The sequence below is a fragment of the Anser brachyrhynchus genome, assembly GCF_964034855.1.
Source record: "Anser brachyrhynchus genome assembly, chromosome: 3".
NCBI lineage: Eukaryota > Metazoa > Chordata > Aves > Anseriformes > Anatidae > Anser > Anser brachyrhynchus.
The window spans coordinates 61258670-61277353 of record NC_137696.1 but is presented as its reverse complement, the minus strand read 5'-3'; the positions used below and the strand labels follow the sequence as shown (position 1 = coordinate 61277353).

General features: G+C 42.3%; 1 protein-coding gene across 2 annotated transcripts in view; it reads left to right on the top strand.

The window, feature by feature from the left end:
* EZR (ezrin) overlaps nt 1-18684 on the top strand; it is a 37550-nt gene that overhangs the window by 5266 nt on the left and 13600 nt on the right. For both annotated transcript variants that reach the window (XM_080587053.1, XM_080587054.1), the window contains exons 3-5: nt 11814-11897; nt 16448-16543; nt 17738-18012. In XM_080587053.1, coding sequence (XP_080443179.1) covers nt 11814-11897; nt 16448-16543; nt 17738-18012 — 455 coding nt within the window. The remainder of the gene's footprint in view (nt 1-11813; nt 11898-16447; nt 16544-17737; nt 18013-18684) is intronic.

The following is an 18684-nucleotide window of genomic DNA, read 5'->3' as shown; positions in this document are numbered from 1 at the left end:
CTGCCCGAGATCATTGAACCACGCTGCACACTGTTAAGTAATATATCTTGGCTGGGTTGTGTTCTTGTTTTTGAAACCTGGTTTCAGCATTAGGTAATGTTTAGTCTGTGAGCTGAGAAATATATCTCTCGGCTGAAGCAGCTGAGGTCTCAGGATTTTACTGAGCAGCGCGCAGGATTTTTTTCCTTCTAGGAGGGGGAGAAAATTGTTACTGTGCGAACCTGGAAGGAAGGCTTGGCCTGGTGTAACAGCTAGCGATACGGCCTCCACGGTGCTCACTTGTTCAGATCCAGATTTTGTTTCTCTTTCTAGTCCCTGCTTCACAATGGAAAGTATCATCTGCTTTCATCTTTGAGAGAGCATGAGTAGCATGTGCTCGGCTGGGACTGATGAGCACCTGACTCTGTCAGCTGTCAATTAAAATAAAAGTCCCGAGTCAAAATTAAAATAGTGGAATCTCCTTCTGAGTGAGGAGGACAAACTGTTGCTTAATACCAATGACTGTTATATTTAGGACCACTTACACATGTTCCATAGCTTTCTGCTAGCTTTGAGATGTCGGTATGGAATTGCCCCACAAGATTACTGTGCAGTTGATTCTCCCTCCAACTTTCATGAGCAAGTGCTCTAGCTAGAGTGTAAAAACTGAGCAACGTTGCCAATACAGTCTCTTCCTCTTGATTTATAGCATGGAAATGTCCCTGTTCACTGCAGCAGTCCTAACCTCAGCATGGGATGTGTGTGGACATCCAGTTGGTGAATCTTGGGCAGAACAGAGCTGCTCAGCTCGGCCAAGAGACCAGCAGGCACACAGAGCAGATCTGTGGGCTGCCTACCCTGAAGATGTAGGGATTGAAGGATCTCAGGCCTGTATTGGGGTGCCGGTATTTAGCCTGACAAGGCCAGCAGAGGACTTCACAGGCTGTACTGCAGCCACTTCAGAGTTCTTTGTGGGAGCTCAAGTTATTCTTTAACATCTTGCTGAATACACTTTAATCGTGAAAGCTTAGCTGGCTTAACTTTTTGCCTTTGTAGAGAGAAGTGATTATACAATGTTCCTGATACACAAAGTATGTGGTATAAATTGGCAGGTGGGTTTGCATAATTGATATATAATGATCTGAGCATCAGGGAAAATAGCTTTCCCCTTTAAAACCAATGCAGCCTTGCAGGCAGAGTTTCCAAAGCTACTTTTTCTGCCCCCTCTGTGCTCTGTATGCCTTTTGTGAATCACTAGGACCTACGTTTGGCATCACATTTCAGTAGTGAAGGGCCTGTGAAGTTTCATGTCAGAACCCCATGAGCGTTTTTAGGAGTCAGAGAGGGGTATTTCACCAATCTTTCCAACTTTTCCTGTATTACCTATAATGTTGCAAGAGCAGCCTTTTTGTGATTAGCTGACGTTCCAGGACTTGCAGTGGCCTACCTTTATCTGGGAGCAAACAGTACCTGTTGCATAGTGTTTAAAGTACCTGGCTGGGAAGTGTAAGCACTGCAGCGAGTTGGGCGTGTATCAGGCTGTCAGGCTATTGTAGGCGATCACATCATATAATCCTACTCATAAATTTTGCGAATGCCATGTGATGGGTTCCGCCGAAGTCCATGAGATAAAGTGAAAGAACCTGATTATAGAGCAGGTAAAACAGAGGGGTGAGGTATCAAATCAATAAATCCCTCTCTGACAAATGGATTCATAACTAGAATGATGAACAAACACACATCATTACCCGGGCTGCTGTGACATGTCGCACTGCTATTTCTCCTTAAGCAAATGCAGTTCATGTTCTTCCTGCACTTTGACTTCTGTAAGAATGTGGCTGGCCTCGCCGGGTCAGGCGGAAAGCCCCTCCAGCCCAACGCTGCGCCTCTGTTGTTGGCCAAAAGCTGATGCCTGAGGAAGAGCGTTTGAAAGATACGCACCATTGCTTTCCTCTGAGCTGCTGGGGTATTGGAGGCCTGAAGTTCCTATCTAATGAGTTACTAAATGGATTTTGGTGAACTTGTCCAGTTTCCCCTTGAAAACATGTGAACTCCAGCATCCGTGAGGCTGTCCTAGATAACCTTCATGATGTTTGAGAAGTTACCTACAAAACTCCTTGCTGCAGCTCCGTTTGAGGAACTGATTTCTCATGTTCAGAACTGACCAGCTTTGATGTGCCCTGCTTTTTCTGTTGTTACAGGCACTGAACACTTGGTCCTTGTCCGCTCTGTCCATGTCTGTTGTGACTTTGTGCTCTTATGTCCTAGCCTGTGTTAACTTCCTTCCAAACTGAGAAGTCCTAATGCACTTGGTTGATCCTTGCATAGGAGTTAGTTGTTCTTTGTAAACTCTTTCCGGTTCATGTCTGGTGCAAAATAGTTCTGCCTCTTGTGATGTCTACATCTGGGAAGAGCACCGCTGTTGAAAACTTCTTTCCAACAGTCAGTTCTTGGTCTCCTCAGACTCTCAGAGCATAATCTTAAGAAAATAAGTCACAGCCTCTCCTTGTGGTCACACCGCCCATTCTGCTGCAGTCTAATGTGCTGTTCTACTGCAGAAGAACAATCATTGTATCTCGTGCTAGTACTGCTCATGCAGGGTCTACTGAAAAAGTGTTGAGTGCTGGCAGGTTTTGTTGTTGCACAGTCTCGAGGTGAGTATCTGTCAGATTTTGACTCTTAAGAATTACTGTTTTCCGTTTTTTATGCATACTACACTCTAGAATCTATGCCTCTGCATAAGCACTGGAATAAAAGGTGCCAATATTAGTGCTAGTATTCGTGGAAAGCTCCGAGGCTCTTGCAGCTTTTGTTTAGGTAATTCATGCCTTCAGCCACTGTTCCTGTTTGTTGCTAGTTGGTACGGTGAAATTCAGCTGCTGTGTAAATCAGTGCCTGCCTGCTCGGCATTTTCGTTTGGAAACAACGTAGATATGAAGTGTTGTTTTTGTTCTGGATCAAGACGATGAGATACTCAAATATTTTGCTTTTCTCTTGTGGGGATTGCAGAAGGATCATGTTATGTAGATGACTGACATAAGTATTAGAGATGTAAAGTTACTTTAAAAGATTATGAAACTAGAATAAAAGTTAATAGCTTGAACATCAATATCTGCACTTGGCCTCATGCTAATATTTCTGATGGAAAACCACAAAAACTGTCTGGTTCCTACTGAATTCTGACATGGTGAGATGAGGCTTATTTGAGGATTGGTTGTGGGGTTTCCTTTAAACTTCATGTGTAAAGCCTTAGCTTGCAACTTCATTATGTTTAATTGGATGTGATGGTTGTCATGACAAAACAGTCTGTGTGTGGAGCAGTTTGATCCAGCGGCCTCCAGCTTCCCTCTGTGTTTATCCTTTAGGTACAAAGGACCTGTTGTTGCTGCAGTCTGTGTTCTTAAGTCTGTCCTAACGCTCGCTGGGGGCAGATGGCTTGCCCAAGCAGCAGTGCCATGACGAGCCTGCTGTCACTGGCTGCGCGCTTGTTCTTTAAAGAGATCTGTTGCTTGTATGCAGATATTCCTAGTGCACAGCATCAGAGAGACTTCAAGTGTTACTTTTTTTCAACAGCACACATTAAGCCCTCAAACTGGTTCCCGACTTGGTCTGTGTTGAGGGCAAATCATCCCTCCTGCCCTCAGAGAAAGTAAGATCAAGCGGTTTTTGTGGAAAACATCTGATCTCCCTAATTGAAAGGGGGTTGTTTAAGGGTAATATCTAGGGGCATTTCAGGGTTAAATTATGTTGATTTATGTCTTGTTAGGGCATAGGGATGCCCCTAGGTAATCTTAAAAAAAATAAAAATAAAAACTACTGTCTCAATTCTTAATTTTCTTTCTAACTGGAGACAGAATGATACAGTTTGTGTGTTAGGAAAGAGTTGGGGAAACTTTGGTTAGTGAAGAAAGGTTTTATTTATTTATTTTTCTTCCTGGAAAGAGCATTTTTTGTCTTTGCAGTTCCACTGAGGAGCAAATGTTACTTGAACACAGGTGGGCACTGTTGGATGCCTGCAGCTGAGATGGACTCATCTGGGAGCAAGGGTGGTTAAAGATGTAGGGTTATACACAGTTCCCACAGCTGCATGAAGTGTTCATGATCTTGTGGCATGCAGGGTGTTACTGCTTGACCTTACGTTGAGAACCGAAGTGCATCTGTGACTGCTGCTCAGCTTTTCACACAGATGCCTGCTACTCGGTTTTATTGTTTGCTAATAGAAGATGTATCAGGCTTTGGTTAAGGAAACTGAAAGAGGCGTGTAATTTAGTATGACATTTCATCTTCTGCATATCTAAACTAAATAAGTTTGAAATCACATTCTAGGATTATTCTCATGTTTGATTGTATGGAAGGTTTCACACTAGCTCGCAAAGAAGAGCCAAGTGACCTGACAGCAAAATCAAACTCAATATATCAGCTTTCTTGTAATCTGTGTATGGGGTGGGGGGTAATTTTGTCCTGAAAATTCAGTCTGCTCTGCTAAAACTGGAAATTCTAGATGACTCCCCAGATCTGGGTGTTCAAGGTTTTCCTGCCCATGTGTGCAACCCCCAGCCTTCATCCAGGAGAGTCTTTAGCTTTCCAATTTCATATCAAAATTATTCTTGGCTTCCCATCAAAGTACTTTTTCTGTATTCAGAAGAATTTCCACGCAAGCTGTTATAAGGCTTTTTCACCTTACATGCAAGCAGCACGTACCTGGACTCCCATTGCCCTAAGTAAATCTAAGAAACTTAAATTAAATGTAGCTCCATAAATACTGAAGATTAGTACAAAAAAGTTACGGTTGTACAAGCTGTTGCTTTAGAGGTGACTAGTAGATGTGGCTGACAACCATGCTGAACGATTTGAAACTAACTGCCAGCTTTCTAGACTATTATATACCCCTGTATTTACCCTCAGTGGTATTTTCCCCTCTCACGGGAAGGTGAGCGGGTTTTTAAAGAACAAAGACCAGCCTGTTCAACTCTAATCTTACCTGCCGCAAATGCAGCGGTATCTAACTCTGCTTCATAAACTCGGAGGAATTCCTGGGGAACGTGACTTAATGTTCCCATTTATTTGCCATGAGGAAGCAGCGTTTAACACAATGAGACCTGAAATGGACACGGCCTTTGGTTCAGTCAGGTCTCTTTGATTTAATGCGGTGTGCTGAGAAACTGGGTCGGTTGAATCGGCGCAGTGAGCTTACCTGGTCAGTCAGGTGGATGCCGGTGAGGCCGTTCCCTGCTCATGTTTTGTGAGCTGATGAGGCTGTTTCCTCTCCTGTCACCAAACTGCTCGAGTCTTTTTGTTGTTCTGCTTTTGGGTTTAAAAATTGCTGTCCTCTACAAATGCTTCATGTTTCAGATGGCTCCCCTTCAAAAGAGATCAGTGACATGCTATCAAATCAAATCCAGTTTTTCATAGGTTAGGAAAAAAAACCTGACCTATGGTTTAGTGTAGACTTTCCTTGATTAACTTGTTTCCTTCCTAAAGAAGTATTCAAATGTGGGTGACAGCATTCCAGCTGGCAAGTCACCAGGCAAGCAGAACAGAGCAGTCATCTTCAGTAATGCTTCCGGTGACAAATACACTCAAGAATGCAATTTTTCTTTCTATGCAATAGCATCACACCAGGAAATGCAGTGTTCTTGGGGGGGGATTAATAATAGACCACATCCTTATCTGCAGTCCTGCTGGTTTGGGGCAAACAGCCCATTGTTTTATAAGCCTGTAATTTGTTCATCTCCTTGTCTGTTTCTTGTCCATTCTCACCTTCCCACATGAAACATTTGCAACTATTTCTCAGACTTAGCAAGATCTTTGAATTCTAGCCCTGGCCTCCTAAACAGTTTTTGTTTTCCACTGGATGCTCTGTGCAGACTTGTGAGTGTGCTCCATTTTCAGGGGCTGTGAGAGTACTTAACCACATTTTCTTACTACACTGCAGCCCACACACACATCCCACTTTCAAGATGTTTGCCAGCCATGACCAGGTCAGAGTGCATGTCCCTAATCCGTGTTCCGGGAAGATGAAGGTGCTGAGTCCAGTCAGGCTGGAAGTCATGCTTTGGCAACCCTGCAGCGGAGAGAGCTGATTGCTGGCTTGATACAACATTGTCTCCTGCCTTGTCAGGAGCTATGGAGTATTTAGGTGCACGACTTGTCAGTTGTAATACTCATATTGCTCAGATTTGTTGTGTACCAAGTCTGTGTCATATAGGACCACATCATATATGTTACTAGATGAAGCTTGATCCATTAGGCACGTTATTCTGTCAGAGAAGTAGAACTGGCTCTGAGTGATGTGTTCTTGACATGTCGGTGTCTATAGGTACTAAGGAATAACATAAGAAATTGAACTAATCTCTGTTTTCTCGGGCTATTCAAGCTACTTACACTCCCAGAGTTCTCCTTGCCCTTCCACGGTCCCTGAACCACTAGCTGTTGACTTCAGTGACTTGTGGAGACAGTGAAGTGTTAGCAGGTTGGGTCTGAGCTCTGGAGCACCTAGTATGTTTTTTTGGTGGTGGTGGTTGTTTTGTTTTTTACCTGAACAAATCTGATTTTTTTTTCCAAAATACTATCCAGCTGCAGGAACTGTAGTTACTCTATCAGTTAGCAGCACAGTAGCTGTCATCAGACAGCTGGTGATGTTCTCTCATTATGGGTGGGCCTGGAATCAATGAACACTGCTAATACATAGAAGGCAGAGGCACAGGGAGCAGTTTCGGTGCCCTTCCCGATGCTGCTATGTGAAATTGCCTCTCCTGTTACCAGATGCCTAATCGGTATAAACATCTACAAACAGGTCTGGTTGCTAAGGTGGAAATGTAATTACTCCGTCCATGCAGACACATTGCAACTCAGGGCAAAAAGCCTGTCTGTTATTTATTACGAATATAATAGTAGTTGTGTGCGTGGCGGAGGAGCAGAAATAGCGTACGAACCTGCAGAGGTGAGGATGCAAGGCTGACTTGGTCTGATTCCTACTACTACTGTTTTCAATTATTTCTTGTTAAGACAGCTGTATTTCTTCAGCACAAGCGCATCCATGTGCTATACGGACACTTTGGGTGCGTTCAAGGAGCTTTAATAGGCCCACATACATATTTTTCACAGTAAGTGCTGTACAGGTGCAGCACTTCAACAACCCCTTGTCCCCTCTGTGCTAGGTGGTCGGTTTGCCTGTGTGTGCTAGCTGCTTACCTGGAATTTCCAGTGACTGAAGAAAGGAGGCATTCCTATCTAGGTTTCTCCATTATGAAGTGCTAGTTGCCACCACTCAGAAAGATACTTCACTAGCATTTGTACCTGCAAACCTGCTATTTAAGAGACTCTGGTCTTTACCTCTCCTTGAAAAGAGGAAGAAAGCATTCCTGAGCATTATCAGAGGTGTTTAGAGCTGCATAATGACAATATGGAACACACAAAGTACTGGTTTCTCTATGTGTATGTGTAAAGGTTGGTATTTACTGCCCTTTATCTTATGGAAATAAATTGTATAGTATTTTAAATGACTTGCATAGCTTCACTTGTATAATAAAATAGTTCAGTGAACTATGAACTTGCGCAATTGGGTTTCTTTCAAGCATCAGTACGTAAAATATCCACAGTGGCTTGCTGCCTATGGGGTACATGTGTTGTTCTCCCCACCCACCCACCCACCCCCTCATTCCACCCTTCTTTTCCCCTTCAGCGTGGGATGTTTTACAATAGAGCACCTCAATATCAGGAGGTAGATGGTCAACTCCAAAGATACCTTGTTGGCTGCAACCAGAGATGGATTCTGGACCAGCAAGCCATAGCCCAAGAGTCAGGCTTCAGTCAAAAAGTTACCTGTGCATATACAGCGCCCAGCACACCTGGGAATCACACATTTATGAGAGAGAGGGACTGAGGCAATGTCGTCTTGGGTTGTTATCTAGGTCTCAGGTCTTGTGCAGAGATGTTGCAACGTAGCTGGTTGGCAACACATTGCCTCCTTAAAGAGAGAGTTTTCTGAACCTGTTTTTCAGATGGCACTTTTAATTTTCTGAGTTTCTGTATGGTGCACAATCTACAAAAGGCTGCAGTGTCCCACAGAGTGATCTCCTGGTTTAGTGTTAGAGGAGATGGCTCAAGGGGCAGAAAACAGAAACAAGTAAGACCTGAGGGCACTACTGAAGAAAGGGAGATCCCATTCTAACTACTGCAACTTCTAGTACAGGAACTCTCCATTGTTTTAAGATTATATAAAGTTTATTTTAAAGTTCTCTCAAGGCATCTTTAATTTTACTTTGACTTTCCTGTCCCAGTTGGAAATGTAGATAACAGTCTATCCTGAACAGCCTGAATTCATGGAATTAACATTCAGTAATTCAGTGGAATAAACTCTTCAGTTTCTGTTGTCTTTATGACTCATGGAGCTTATTTTCCTTTTAATGCAAATGGCATTGTGTTTTCAACTGCATGTTTGTTTATTTTTCCCCCCTCTGGATCAAATTTCTTAGTAGTTTTATGCGTCCTAAGACAGGAAAATGAAAGCCTTGTGTTCTGTAATGTTTCAGAACACACAAGTCCTCTAAGGCCTTATTTTTGATTTGTTTTAAGTATGTTAGTCTTGGGCATAGAAGTGTAATCAAAGTTTTATGGCATGAGCCTGTGGATTGGGAAGCTATATCTGTCCAGGATTTTTAGCTTCTTATGTGCATTTAAAAACTTACTTCATGTGTAAGTCATGCATTCTTCTTTGCCATCTCTCCCCTCTCACTGTTATGAAACAATTAAAAACTGCTTGCTTAAATTTTTGTCCTGGGATACTGCTGGGACTTGGTAGGGATCTTAAAAATGACCTGCCTTGCCTTGCCTACATGGGATAAGCAGAGTTTCAATTGTCAAAGTTTTCTTAACTGTGTCTTGCTCTTTTTGTTGCTGATAGGAATTAGTCTGAGTTGTTCTCTCCCCAGTGATACCTTGAATTGTTTTTCATGTTGGGCTTTGATTTAATCATCTTGGTGCCATGGCGAGTTTCTTAAGGTCTGAGCTTATGCCACATTGATCTCCTCTTCGCCTGACAGACATAGAAGTTTTTTTTAGAGTGCCCAAACCAGAGTTTCAAGTGAATTAGGCTCAGGTTGCCTGTTTCATTACTAGCTTCCCCGTGCTAAAACCTCATGTGGAGTGATTGTAGGACATACATTTAGAAATACTGCTAAAATCATTATGTTCGTCTTGAAATCCAGACTCAGGTTTGGAGATGAGAAGCAAAAGGATGTAATACGGCAGGAAGGAGGCTCAAAGGATTTTTCTAGGCAACCATGTACTCATGGAAATGACAACTGCTAGATAGCCTGTCTCTCCTTAGTCTGCCTCTCGTGTGGCTCAGGGCTTGTCTGCTGGCGCACAAGGGAATTCCTCTGTATCCTGCTGGTCATTCAGCCCTTTGGAGAACACAGAAGTTAACCTTTACCACATGCCCCAAGTGTCCTTGGGAGCTTTTCGATGACCAAGCAGTCATGTTCTCCATTCTCCATGCTTATGACTACATAATTGAAGTGTAAAGAGGATGACTTCCATTTTTGGTCTTAATGCTAGCAATGTTTTTGGAAGATGTAGCAGGTGGATTCTAAGCACTAACTAGCTCACTGTTTAGCTGATCTTTTAAGAAGGGGACTGTGTCCAGAAGGATCTTTTAGAGTTGAAGTAATATAGGGTATTCCTTTAGAATAGGGAACATGTTTTGTTTTGAACTAATAAATAACCATTAAGGAGATAAAGTAAAAGATGAGCATCCTGGTACTGATTGGAGTTCAGTGCTCAGCCGACAGCCCAAACCTTCTCTGGTAAGGTTTGAGAAGCACGTCCTTTCAATTCCTTTAATTTGTAAGGTAATACTTATTTTACACCTACTGTGGTGTTGTAGCCAGAAGTACAAGTAACTTGCACCACACAAAACAGCGGATTATGAGCATATGTTTTCTTGAGGGGGGTAGGAAGGGATTAGAATATGATTAGGGATTTATTGCTGAGAGGGATTAAGCAACAGGAGCTTTTTAAGGTCACATCTTCAAATTGCAGTCTTACCGTTCTTGAGAATTTGGTATCTGAACTTCCCTTCCCTTGCTACACTCGTTACACTCTTTGGGGAAACCTTTGGTTCCTATGTCACAGGAAGAAGACCTTAAGCATACTGCAGTGAGTCCTTAGAGATCCCAAGTGCTACAGCTGTGAAAAGGAGCTCTTAGGGCAATCAGGAAAGGTTTTACTTTTATTGTGTTTAAAGCAATTTATTTAAATTAGGATTTTATTTTATTATTAAGGATGCTGCTTTAAAAATGCAGCTTGAAAGTGACAGGACACCTAAGCAGTCACCTTGTCTGGTTCAGTTCTGGGGTTCCGTGACCTGGAAACTACTTTGAGTCATCTTTCTCTAGGAGAGTCCTCTGTCATCTGGGAAAACATTAGAAAAACATCTCTATGAAGGTTAAAAGACAGTTGATGCCTTCCTTGCTCCCTGAAAAAGATCACAATTTTGCATTGCATTTGACTCAAACAAGCTGAGGCAACTTGTTTTATTCACACTTCCCTGTTAACTGTAACATGTTAGTTCACCTGACACTTACCCTAGAGTTTAAATATACATAATGAAGTGACTGGAAACTGCTGCAGTGTCAAGGTTTTGTAGCGAGTGATTTGGTCCCTATTCTACCACATCCTCTTGTTTCTTCAGAGATGTGCCCCTGCACTGGATGCCGGTGCTGCAGCTGGGGCAGGCTCTCCGGGTCTGTCAGCTCTTGCCGTGTTTAACATGACATTTATAAAGATGTTGGGAAAATGTCATGAAATCTTATGTGTTTAGATTACCTGTTGTCTGGTCTTGTATTTACAAGTACCCTTTTTTCTTTTTTCTTTTTTTTTTTTGAAACACCAGGTTACAAATCTGACTTATTAGAAGGATACTGCATGGTCATCTGGGTTTGGGCTCTTAATTTGTTTGGGGATGTTATTTATTTATTGAGATATAGTATAATATTGCAAGTGGCATAGTTTTTTGTAGTTGGGAGAGTTAGAGAGAATCCTCTCTTGATTTGTCATTACCTTCCTGGTCATTGTGCCGTTCCCTGCAAGCTTGGTTGTTTCTTTTTGTCTCCTGATTTAACTGCTAATAGACTTTTTCTACTGATTAGTTAAACACTCTTGTCTTCTGCATACAATGCTAACTTCAGTCTTGCACTCTACTTCTGTCATTGCAACAAGTCTGGCCAAGGTGCTTCTTCACTAACAGCATTAGCTGTAAGTGAATTCATGCCCTATAGTATCAGTCAGTACCCATAACTGCTGTCACTTCGCTGAGTAGATTTTTATGACAGGAATAATGAATGTTTTTCAGGTTAATGCTGATTGCTTCATAAGAATAATCTGTAGCCTTTTGCCTTTAAAGCCCCAGATTAATTCCAGCTCTAACATAATGACAGTTAAATTATAAGTCTCAAATTTAATTTAGTCATTAGGGCCTTCTGTAATCCAAGGGATGGCCTGCAGGCAACTATGCTGTGTGCTTGAAGAAACCCTTAGTCCAAGGGGTTTTAGGCCTGGAGACAGCCAACTCTAAGATGCCCCCTCATTTAACCTAAAGCCAAATCCAATTCCGCATTGAATAGGAAAACCTGCAGAGCAATTTGGATAAGACAGCTAAGTCAGTGCCCCAATTAAGTTTGCTGATGTGATAACAAAAATCTAATCTTAAGTGTATATTATAAGGGTTTTTCCTCAAAGCATGGAGACTGTATTGTACGCAAAGTACTGTGTTAACATTGAGAAATAGCTTTCAAGGTACCTAAAACAATGCTTTTTGTTTTTCTCCTTAGATCAATGTTCGAGTTGTTACTGTGGATGCAGAGCTGGAGTTTGCCATCCAGCCGAACACTACAGGCAAACAGCTGTTTGACCAGGTCAGTACAGTGTTGGTATGGGCTCTTTTTGCCTAAATTTAGAGTATATTGGAGAGTATAATGTTTGCTTAAGACTGAATTCCAAACCTACCTTTCTCTACCTCCTAATCTAAGGGCCCTGTTCCTAAGTTCTCTAAATTCCATCACAGTGAAAGAAATAACTGAAGGTTCTTGCAGATGTTATGTTCCAGTGAAACCTGTCTTCCTAGCAGTGTTGGGTGATGAAGTGTCATAAGGCATCTAGACATGTCTAGATCTGGACAGCACAGGTAGTGTGAAATACAGCTTAACTTTTATTCATTACTGAAACTTTCAAGTTTGAGTGTTGTCCCTGTACATAAAACTCTTCAGAATCAGGTCTTTAGGTGGTTGGTGAAGGTGCAGCTGGATTCATTAAGAAGCTGAGTTGGAGGTTGCTACTTGCCATGGATGTTTGAGTTTGCCACACTATTAAAAAAATATAAGAGTTTGATCACCATACAGAAGCTATAGCATCGCGCCTTTTAAGAAGCCCTTATGCAGCAGGACAGAGTGGAGTCTTATCCAGTCTGCCTCCAGGAATTCCTAAGGAAGCGGAGGACATGAGTCCTCCAAGGGACTCCCCGCTCTTAGTATTACTCGTCCTGTGACTGCATTAACAATATACAGGTCTGTTTAGAGATGCACCTACCAAAGGTCAGGTAAAGACAACTAAACCAAACAAAGAGCGCTTTGTGGAACTTTGTTAGTCCTATGTACCTTGCCCTTATAAAACTGATTTAAGATCTAGATTTCAGCAGAAAAAATCAACAACATCTGGAATTCAAAAAAGAAAAAAAGAGCTTGCTTCTAAATATTGCTGCTGAAACTGAAAACTAAGTTGATCTATGCAGACTTGTGAATACTTATGCGTATTGTTCATGAAGCACTGCAGCAATTACTTTGCACTTCTCCCCTTGTCCCCTGCTAGCCTTGATAGCAAAGGGTGGTTGAGCTTTAACTCAGGTAGGTGAAGCTGGCTAAACAACATTCATTTCTTCCAAGTTTTTCTTGGTAGTTTCTCATTTCAGTGAGTTAGCTAGAAGTTGTTAAGCGTTACGGCAATTGTACAGATTGCAGTAAGAAGTACTCCTCTCCAACCCCCCCCCTGCCCCCCCCAAAAAATTATTTCTTTATTTTGTGGAGTGAAAGGAGGAAACTAAATTATAATAATTGAAAAACTTTGCGGTATGCAATAGAGTACTACACGTTCTTTGTTTAGTACTAGTTCTAAGTAAGTCCTTTTCATTATCGCTGGTGTGGGATAAACTTCAAGTATTCACTGGAAATTTGTTGAAGTGCGTCTGAAACACCTGTGTTTTTATGCAACCAGCATTTAGTGTTTGAACTTCTATTGCCTGCTGACTACCATTGCATATTTGGGTAACTTCCTCACCTCCCCCCCACCCCCCGTTAGCATGGCTCCCTCAAGTTTCATCTCTGAGGGTACAACAATCCAAGTGTCTAAAAGCTAGGTGTTTAAAAGCAATGCCTAGACCAGAGAGTATAAATACGTCCTGTATTCCTGATGACAAAGGTTCAAAAAGGTTTTTTTTGCCCACATATTTGTCATCTTTCTTTCTGTAAAGAGTCAGGATCTTTTCTCTGTCAGAAGAGAAACTAGAGAAGCACAAACTCCTGAGAAGATGGAAAAAGGCAGGATTCTTCAGATCCAAGATACTTCTAATCTGCTGTCTAGGTAGTTCTCGTGAAGATAGTGCTTGTTGTAGTACTTGGTGTGCTCTGGGATGGAAAATTACCTCATGAAGACTTGGTCCTTTCGTCCTGTAGCTGGGATTTAAAACGTGTGATTGGAAAGTTACCAGTGGCCTTTACCTTGTTGGGTTGTACTTCTGCACATCAAGAGGAGACAGACTTTGGTATAATGGCAGCACAGACTTGAGCAGCTTAAGACTGTTTAATTTCAACTGTTCCGACAGCCCCTCTTCCCTTCTGCTGTGCCCGTCTTTTACTGGACCCTGATCTTGGAGATGGAGTTTACACCCAGTTAAAGCCTATGGAGACAACAGGTTTTCCCTGGAATGGGGAGTGGCCCAACTTGAAATGCAGAACCACTGGGGGGGGGGGGGGAAGGGTATTGAAGAAGAAGGGCTGTCTTTAAAAACCACGAGATGATTTCTTGGCCTGGCTGTCAACTAACAGAATTACTCAGGCAGTGCCCTTGTGCTTATTGGCTTTGCTATCTTAAATGTATGCTGCACATAAGGCAGATCATAACTCCCTTTTAACAGAAGGGGAAAATAGTGAAGCCTCCGAACGTTGAGTTCAGCTCTGCTCAAGCCACAGCTCCATCTGAGGTGTTCTGGGAACCCATGGAGTGGTCTCTGGAGCTGGCTCGAGTACATCCCCTTGGCTGGTCCTGGCAGTCCTGCACCTTTCTGGCAACAAGGGGAAGAAATTCCAGTGAAGGGGAGTGCCACCAGCAGTTTCGGAAGTGTACTGAGGTAGCCAGTGCCTTATGTGCCAGCACAAGTATGCCAAGTCCTGTGGCCCATCAGCTAATTTAGTTTCTTAAAGCAATTGCACTATTCCTTTTGAGCAGATAATCAGATCAAGAGAGCATCAAATGACTGACAGTTGAAAGGTCTCATTAAATGAGAACTTGCCTGTCTCTGTTGAGTGAATGTGCCTTAAGCTCCAGCCACAGTTTTGAGATTTTCTTTGTCAGTTTGGGTAGAATGGGCAGGTTCAAGATTTGCTCCTCTGTGCATTTTTGTGGATAACCTCCTCCCCTCCCCCCAGTTATCTTGAATCTAAGAAACTTTGGTTCTTAGGGTTTTTTTGTTTGTTTAGCTATGGAGGAAGCTTTGCAAACCTGTTTCCCAGAATACAGGCTAAAACAGTCTCATCTTTGTTCTTGGTATTTGACCCCAAGTGCTGAAATTTGAAGTCTAGTGTAATGCTTTTTGTTTCCTTGCCTTTATGTTTTGGGAAGAACTTGAGGGGTCATAACTTCTGTAAGCTTTCCAGCTGTCTTGGTTTATAGAGGAGTATTTTTTCTTTGTAAGAGATGCCCAGAGATAATGACCTGATAACTGCTTGATTTGTGCAACTCTTCATTTTAACATGTTGCAACACTATTTTTGTGCAATGGGGTGCACCGCATTCAACATACCCTTGCATTTCTGCTAGGTTGAGTAAAGCCTGGTTCTGACCCTTTTAAAAAAATGCATGTTGCCTTCAGAAAACTTGGTACTTCTATGGTGAAACAAGCCAGTTTGGGAAAGGAGGGCAAAGGAATTTCAGTCAAAAAAGTTGAATTTTTTTCAGAGCCCAGCTCTTTTTTTTGACAGATTTGTGGGGTTTGGGACGGTTGTTTTTATTGTTTTTAACACAAACTCTAGTTCACTGTAGCTAGTTGCTTATAGAAAGTAGAATGTATAAATCATAGCCTGCTGAAAACAGCCCAGTGCTCAGCTAGGAAGATACTCAGTTTCCTCAGCTAGTAGGCACAGATCTTTGTAGCCTTGAAAGGGGCATTTGCTTAATGATGTTTTTCACATTAATGGCTATGCAATTTTCTTGGTCTCTTATATCACTAAACCTTGTATGTTATCTGTTAATTAAAAAATGGCATATATAAACAGTAATTCTCAGAGTGCTAGCCAGCATGGTTTATCTTTCCCCACTTTCCCCATGTCCCTTACCAACCCCAGGAAGCCCTTGGGTACAAACTCCTGGCTTCTAGCTCACTGGTAAGCAAATTTAATGGAAACTACAGCAAAAACTAATTAAGTATCCCCAAATCATTGTCTTGAGCTGTGGAACAAAATGCTTGCGCTGCTCAAAGAGCGTGCAGTTAGCACAGAAAGTTCGTTCCAGTAAGTCTGCCCTCTGGCTGTAGTGTCTCCAGCAATACTACACATGGGGAGGGTGAAACAGATCCTAGTTTGAGATCTTTAGTCCATGTATCTACATCCTTGAGTTTGTCTTGCTTCCTTCCCTAAGTCGCAAATTTTTTTTTAAACAAGCAAAAACCCTCTTACTTTCCACTCAGTTCAGGTCCCTGTGGTGATGCCCACATCACTGTGAGGGGCTACTTTGCAAATAACATCAAGGAAATAATCCAGATGTGTGTAGTGGATCTTCCCAGATCACAGCTCTGTCTAGGGCATGGCTTTGCAGGCAGATGAGCTGGCAGCAAACTACTGAGGAATAATAACAAGCGAGAGTAGGAGGAGGTTGGGACTTTTAAGCTATCTCTACTGAGGAAAAGGTACTTGTCTAAATGGGGCTATTTTCACTAGTAAATGTACAATCCAGTCAACAAGGGTGTTTCTGGATCTTTTATCTGGTTGGTATTTACAGTAGACGAATATAGCTGACGACATTGCTATCTTCTTCTCAGGCAATTGTGTATTTTTGTTGACAAGATGAAATTAAGAGATGAAGATGAGTATGTTTAGGCAGTTGCCTGCAGCTTCAGTGGTTGTGGGACTTGAGAGGATACCTGGGCAAGAAGTACAAGTGAACTGCTCCCTGCAATAACTTTTTTTACTTTTCTGTTATAGGTGGTTAAAACAATAGGTTTGCGAGAAGTGTGGTACTTTGGTCTTCAGTATGTGGATAACAAGGGATTCCAGACTTGGCTGAAGCTAGATAAAAAGGTAATTGCTGAATAAAGGTTAAAGCTTACATGATTCCTGATGTGTTATTGGCTGTGACTTCATAAACCTTGTACTTGTTTATTGTTCTTTAATATGAATAATTTAAGGATTGTTTCTGGAGAGAATTTCGTGACCTCTGTGGGAACTGTTTGTGTGAGGTGTGGCATGGTGGAGGCTTACTCTTTTCTCTCTGTGTGAGTGGTGGAAAGCTTTATTGTACTCATCCTATGCGCAGCAGCAGCTTGATGCTGTCCCTTAATGTGCAGAAACAGCTAGCTTTCTGTGTCTGGAGGAACATCATGACTAGTAAGTTTTAATCTCTGCTTGTGCAGAATTAGTTGCTGCACCGATCAGACAGATAGGTTGCTTCAAGGCTGGGCAGCTGTAACATGGAGCTCAGATACCTCTAATGTGCTCTTGTTCATGAACTTCCAATTCTTATGAGGATACGAACTGTTTTTCGTGATGGGGCAGCCAGTGACTTACCTGCTCAGTGTAAGGGGGCTGTTCTGTCAAACACATACAATACTAAATGGGTTTGCCATCTGATGCAACTTGGCAAATCCTACGTTTTTCAGTGACCGAGGTTTGCTGTACAAGCAAAATTTTGCTGACTTAATTGGAAAATGCAATGCATCTTCCCTGGGTTCTCATACAAGCGAGCAGCTGGAATTAAGGAATGATAGCAAATAGCTGTCAGACACTTGGCTGATATAAAGCTGTGGGAGGCCTGTGGGCTGTACCCTTGGAATCTTTTTCCCAGGGTGCGAAGGCCATTGCACCTTCTTTATCTCATGCTAGCTAGCACAGCTAGCAGGAGGTATGCTGGGCAGAGGGTAGCTGTTTCACTCTGAAGTGCACCTCTTTGTCTCAGTGAAAGAAAAGAGATGGTGGGGAGGATGTCTGTACCTCTCATTCTAGAGACTGACTTCTTAAATGATTAATGTAGTGCTGGAGTGTGTTTAGCCCAAACTCTGCAGGAAGCTTCGTACCTCTAGATGAATGAAGGTGAAAGTGCTCCTGTGTGTGCTTGAGAGTTCTCACCGTAGCGTATGGGCCCAGATTACTGCAGAAACACATTTTTGAAAACCGATGACTTTTAAGGCAAATGCCCTAAATCCCTTTTTCTGTGTAGAAGCAGTTTATTCTATTGTTTACAACCCTGCTTAGTCGTGGTGTCACCTCTGTCCTCAGGTGTCTGCTCAAGAAATCAGAAAGGAGAATCCCCTCCAGTTCAAGTTCCGTGCCAAGTTCTTCCCAGAAGATGTGTCTGAAGAGCTGATACAGGACATCACGCAGAAGCTCTTCTTTCTGCAGGTGAAGGAAGGGATCCTCAGTGATGAGATCTACTGTCCTCCTGAAACAGCAGTTCTTCTTGGCTCTTATGCTGTGCAGGCCAAGTTTGGAGATTACAACAAAGAAGTGCACAAGCCTGGATACCTCAATTCAGAGCGTCTGATCCCCCAAAGGTAAAGGAATTGTTTGACTCAGTTTTCCTTTAATAATAATAAAAAAGGGGTCAAGAGTTTGCATTCTAGTTATACAGAGTTTCACTGAAAACATTTTTTTTGAGCTGTATGTACATGGTTTTTATCCTCCTTTTAATTCTATCTGTTATGTTAAGAGTACGTTTTTGTGCTGCCTGTTTGGGGTTGCTTAGGGAAAGGTAGCTGGGTGAGCTCAGGAGAGGAAATACACAGTTCATCTTTTCTTTCCTCAACAGTGCTGCAGTGCTGGTAGCTGACAGTGTGTATGTCTCCTCTTTATGAAGGAAAGAGCAGGCAGCAGTTAGGAATGTTACCCCTGGAGAAGTTTGGGTTGCATGTTCTTAATCAAAATGTACAGTCAAATCCCGTATCTGAAAAGCGTGTTATGAGGCTAGATAGATAGTCCATCCCCACACAGGAGAAGTGTAAGTTATAAGACAAGTGTCATAACCTCATGGTGGCACTCGGTGTTATTCCCAGAATTAGACACCACGCCTACTTTTGCTTTGCTTTAACCCTCTGGTGTCTGCAGCATGCATGTGATTCTGTTTGCGATGTTCCGCATTACTCCTCTCATGTCTCTGGGCAGCGACCAGAAAGGCTTCACAGAGAATGAAGGTAGTTTTTGTTCATTCTGAATGGCTCTGCTTCACA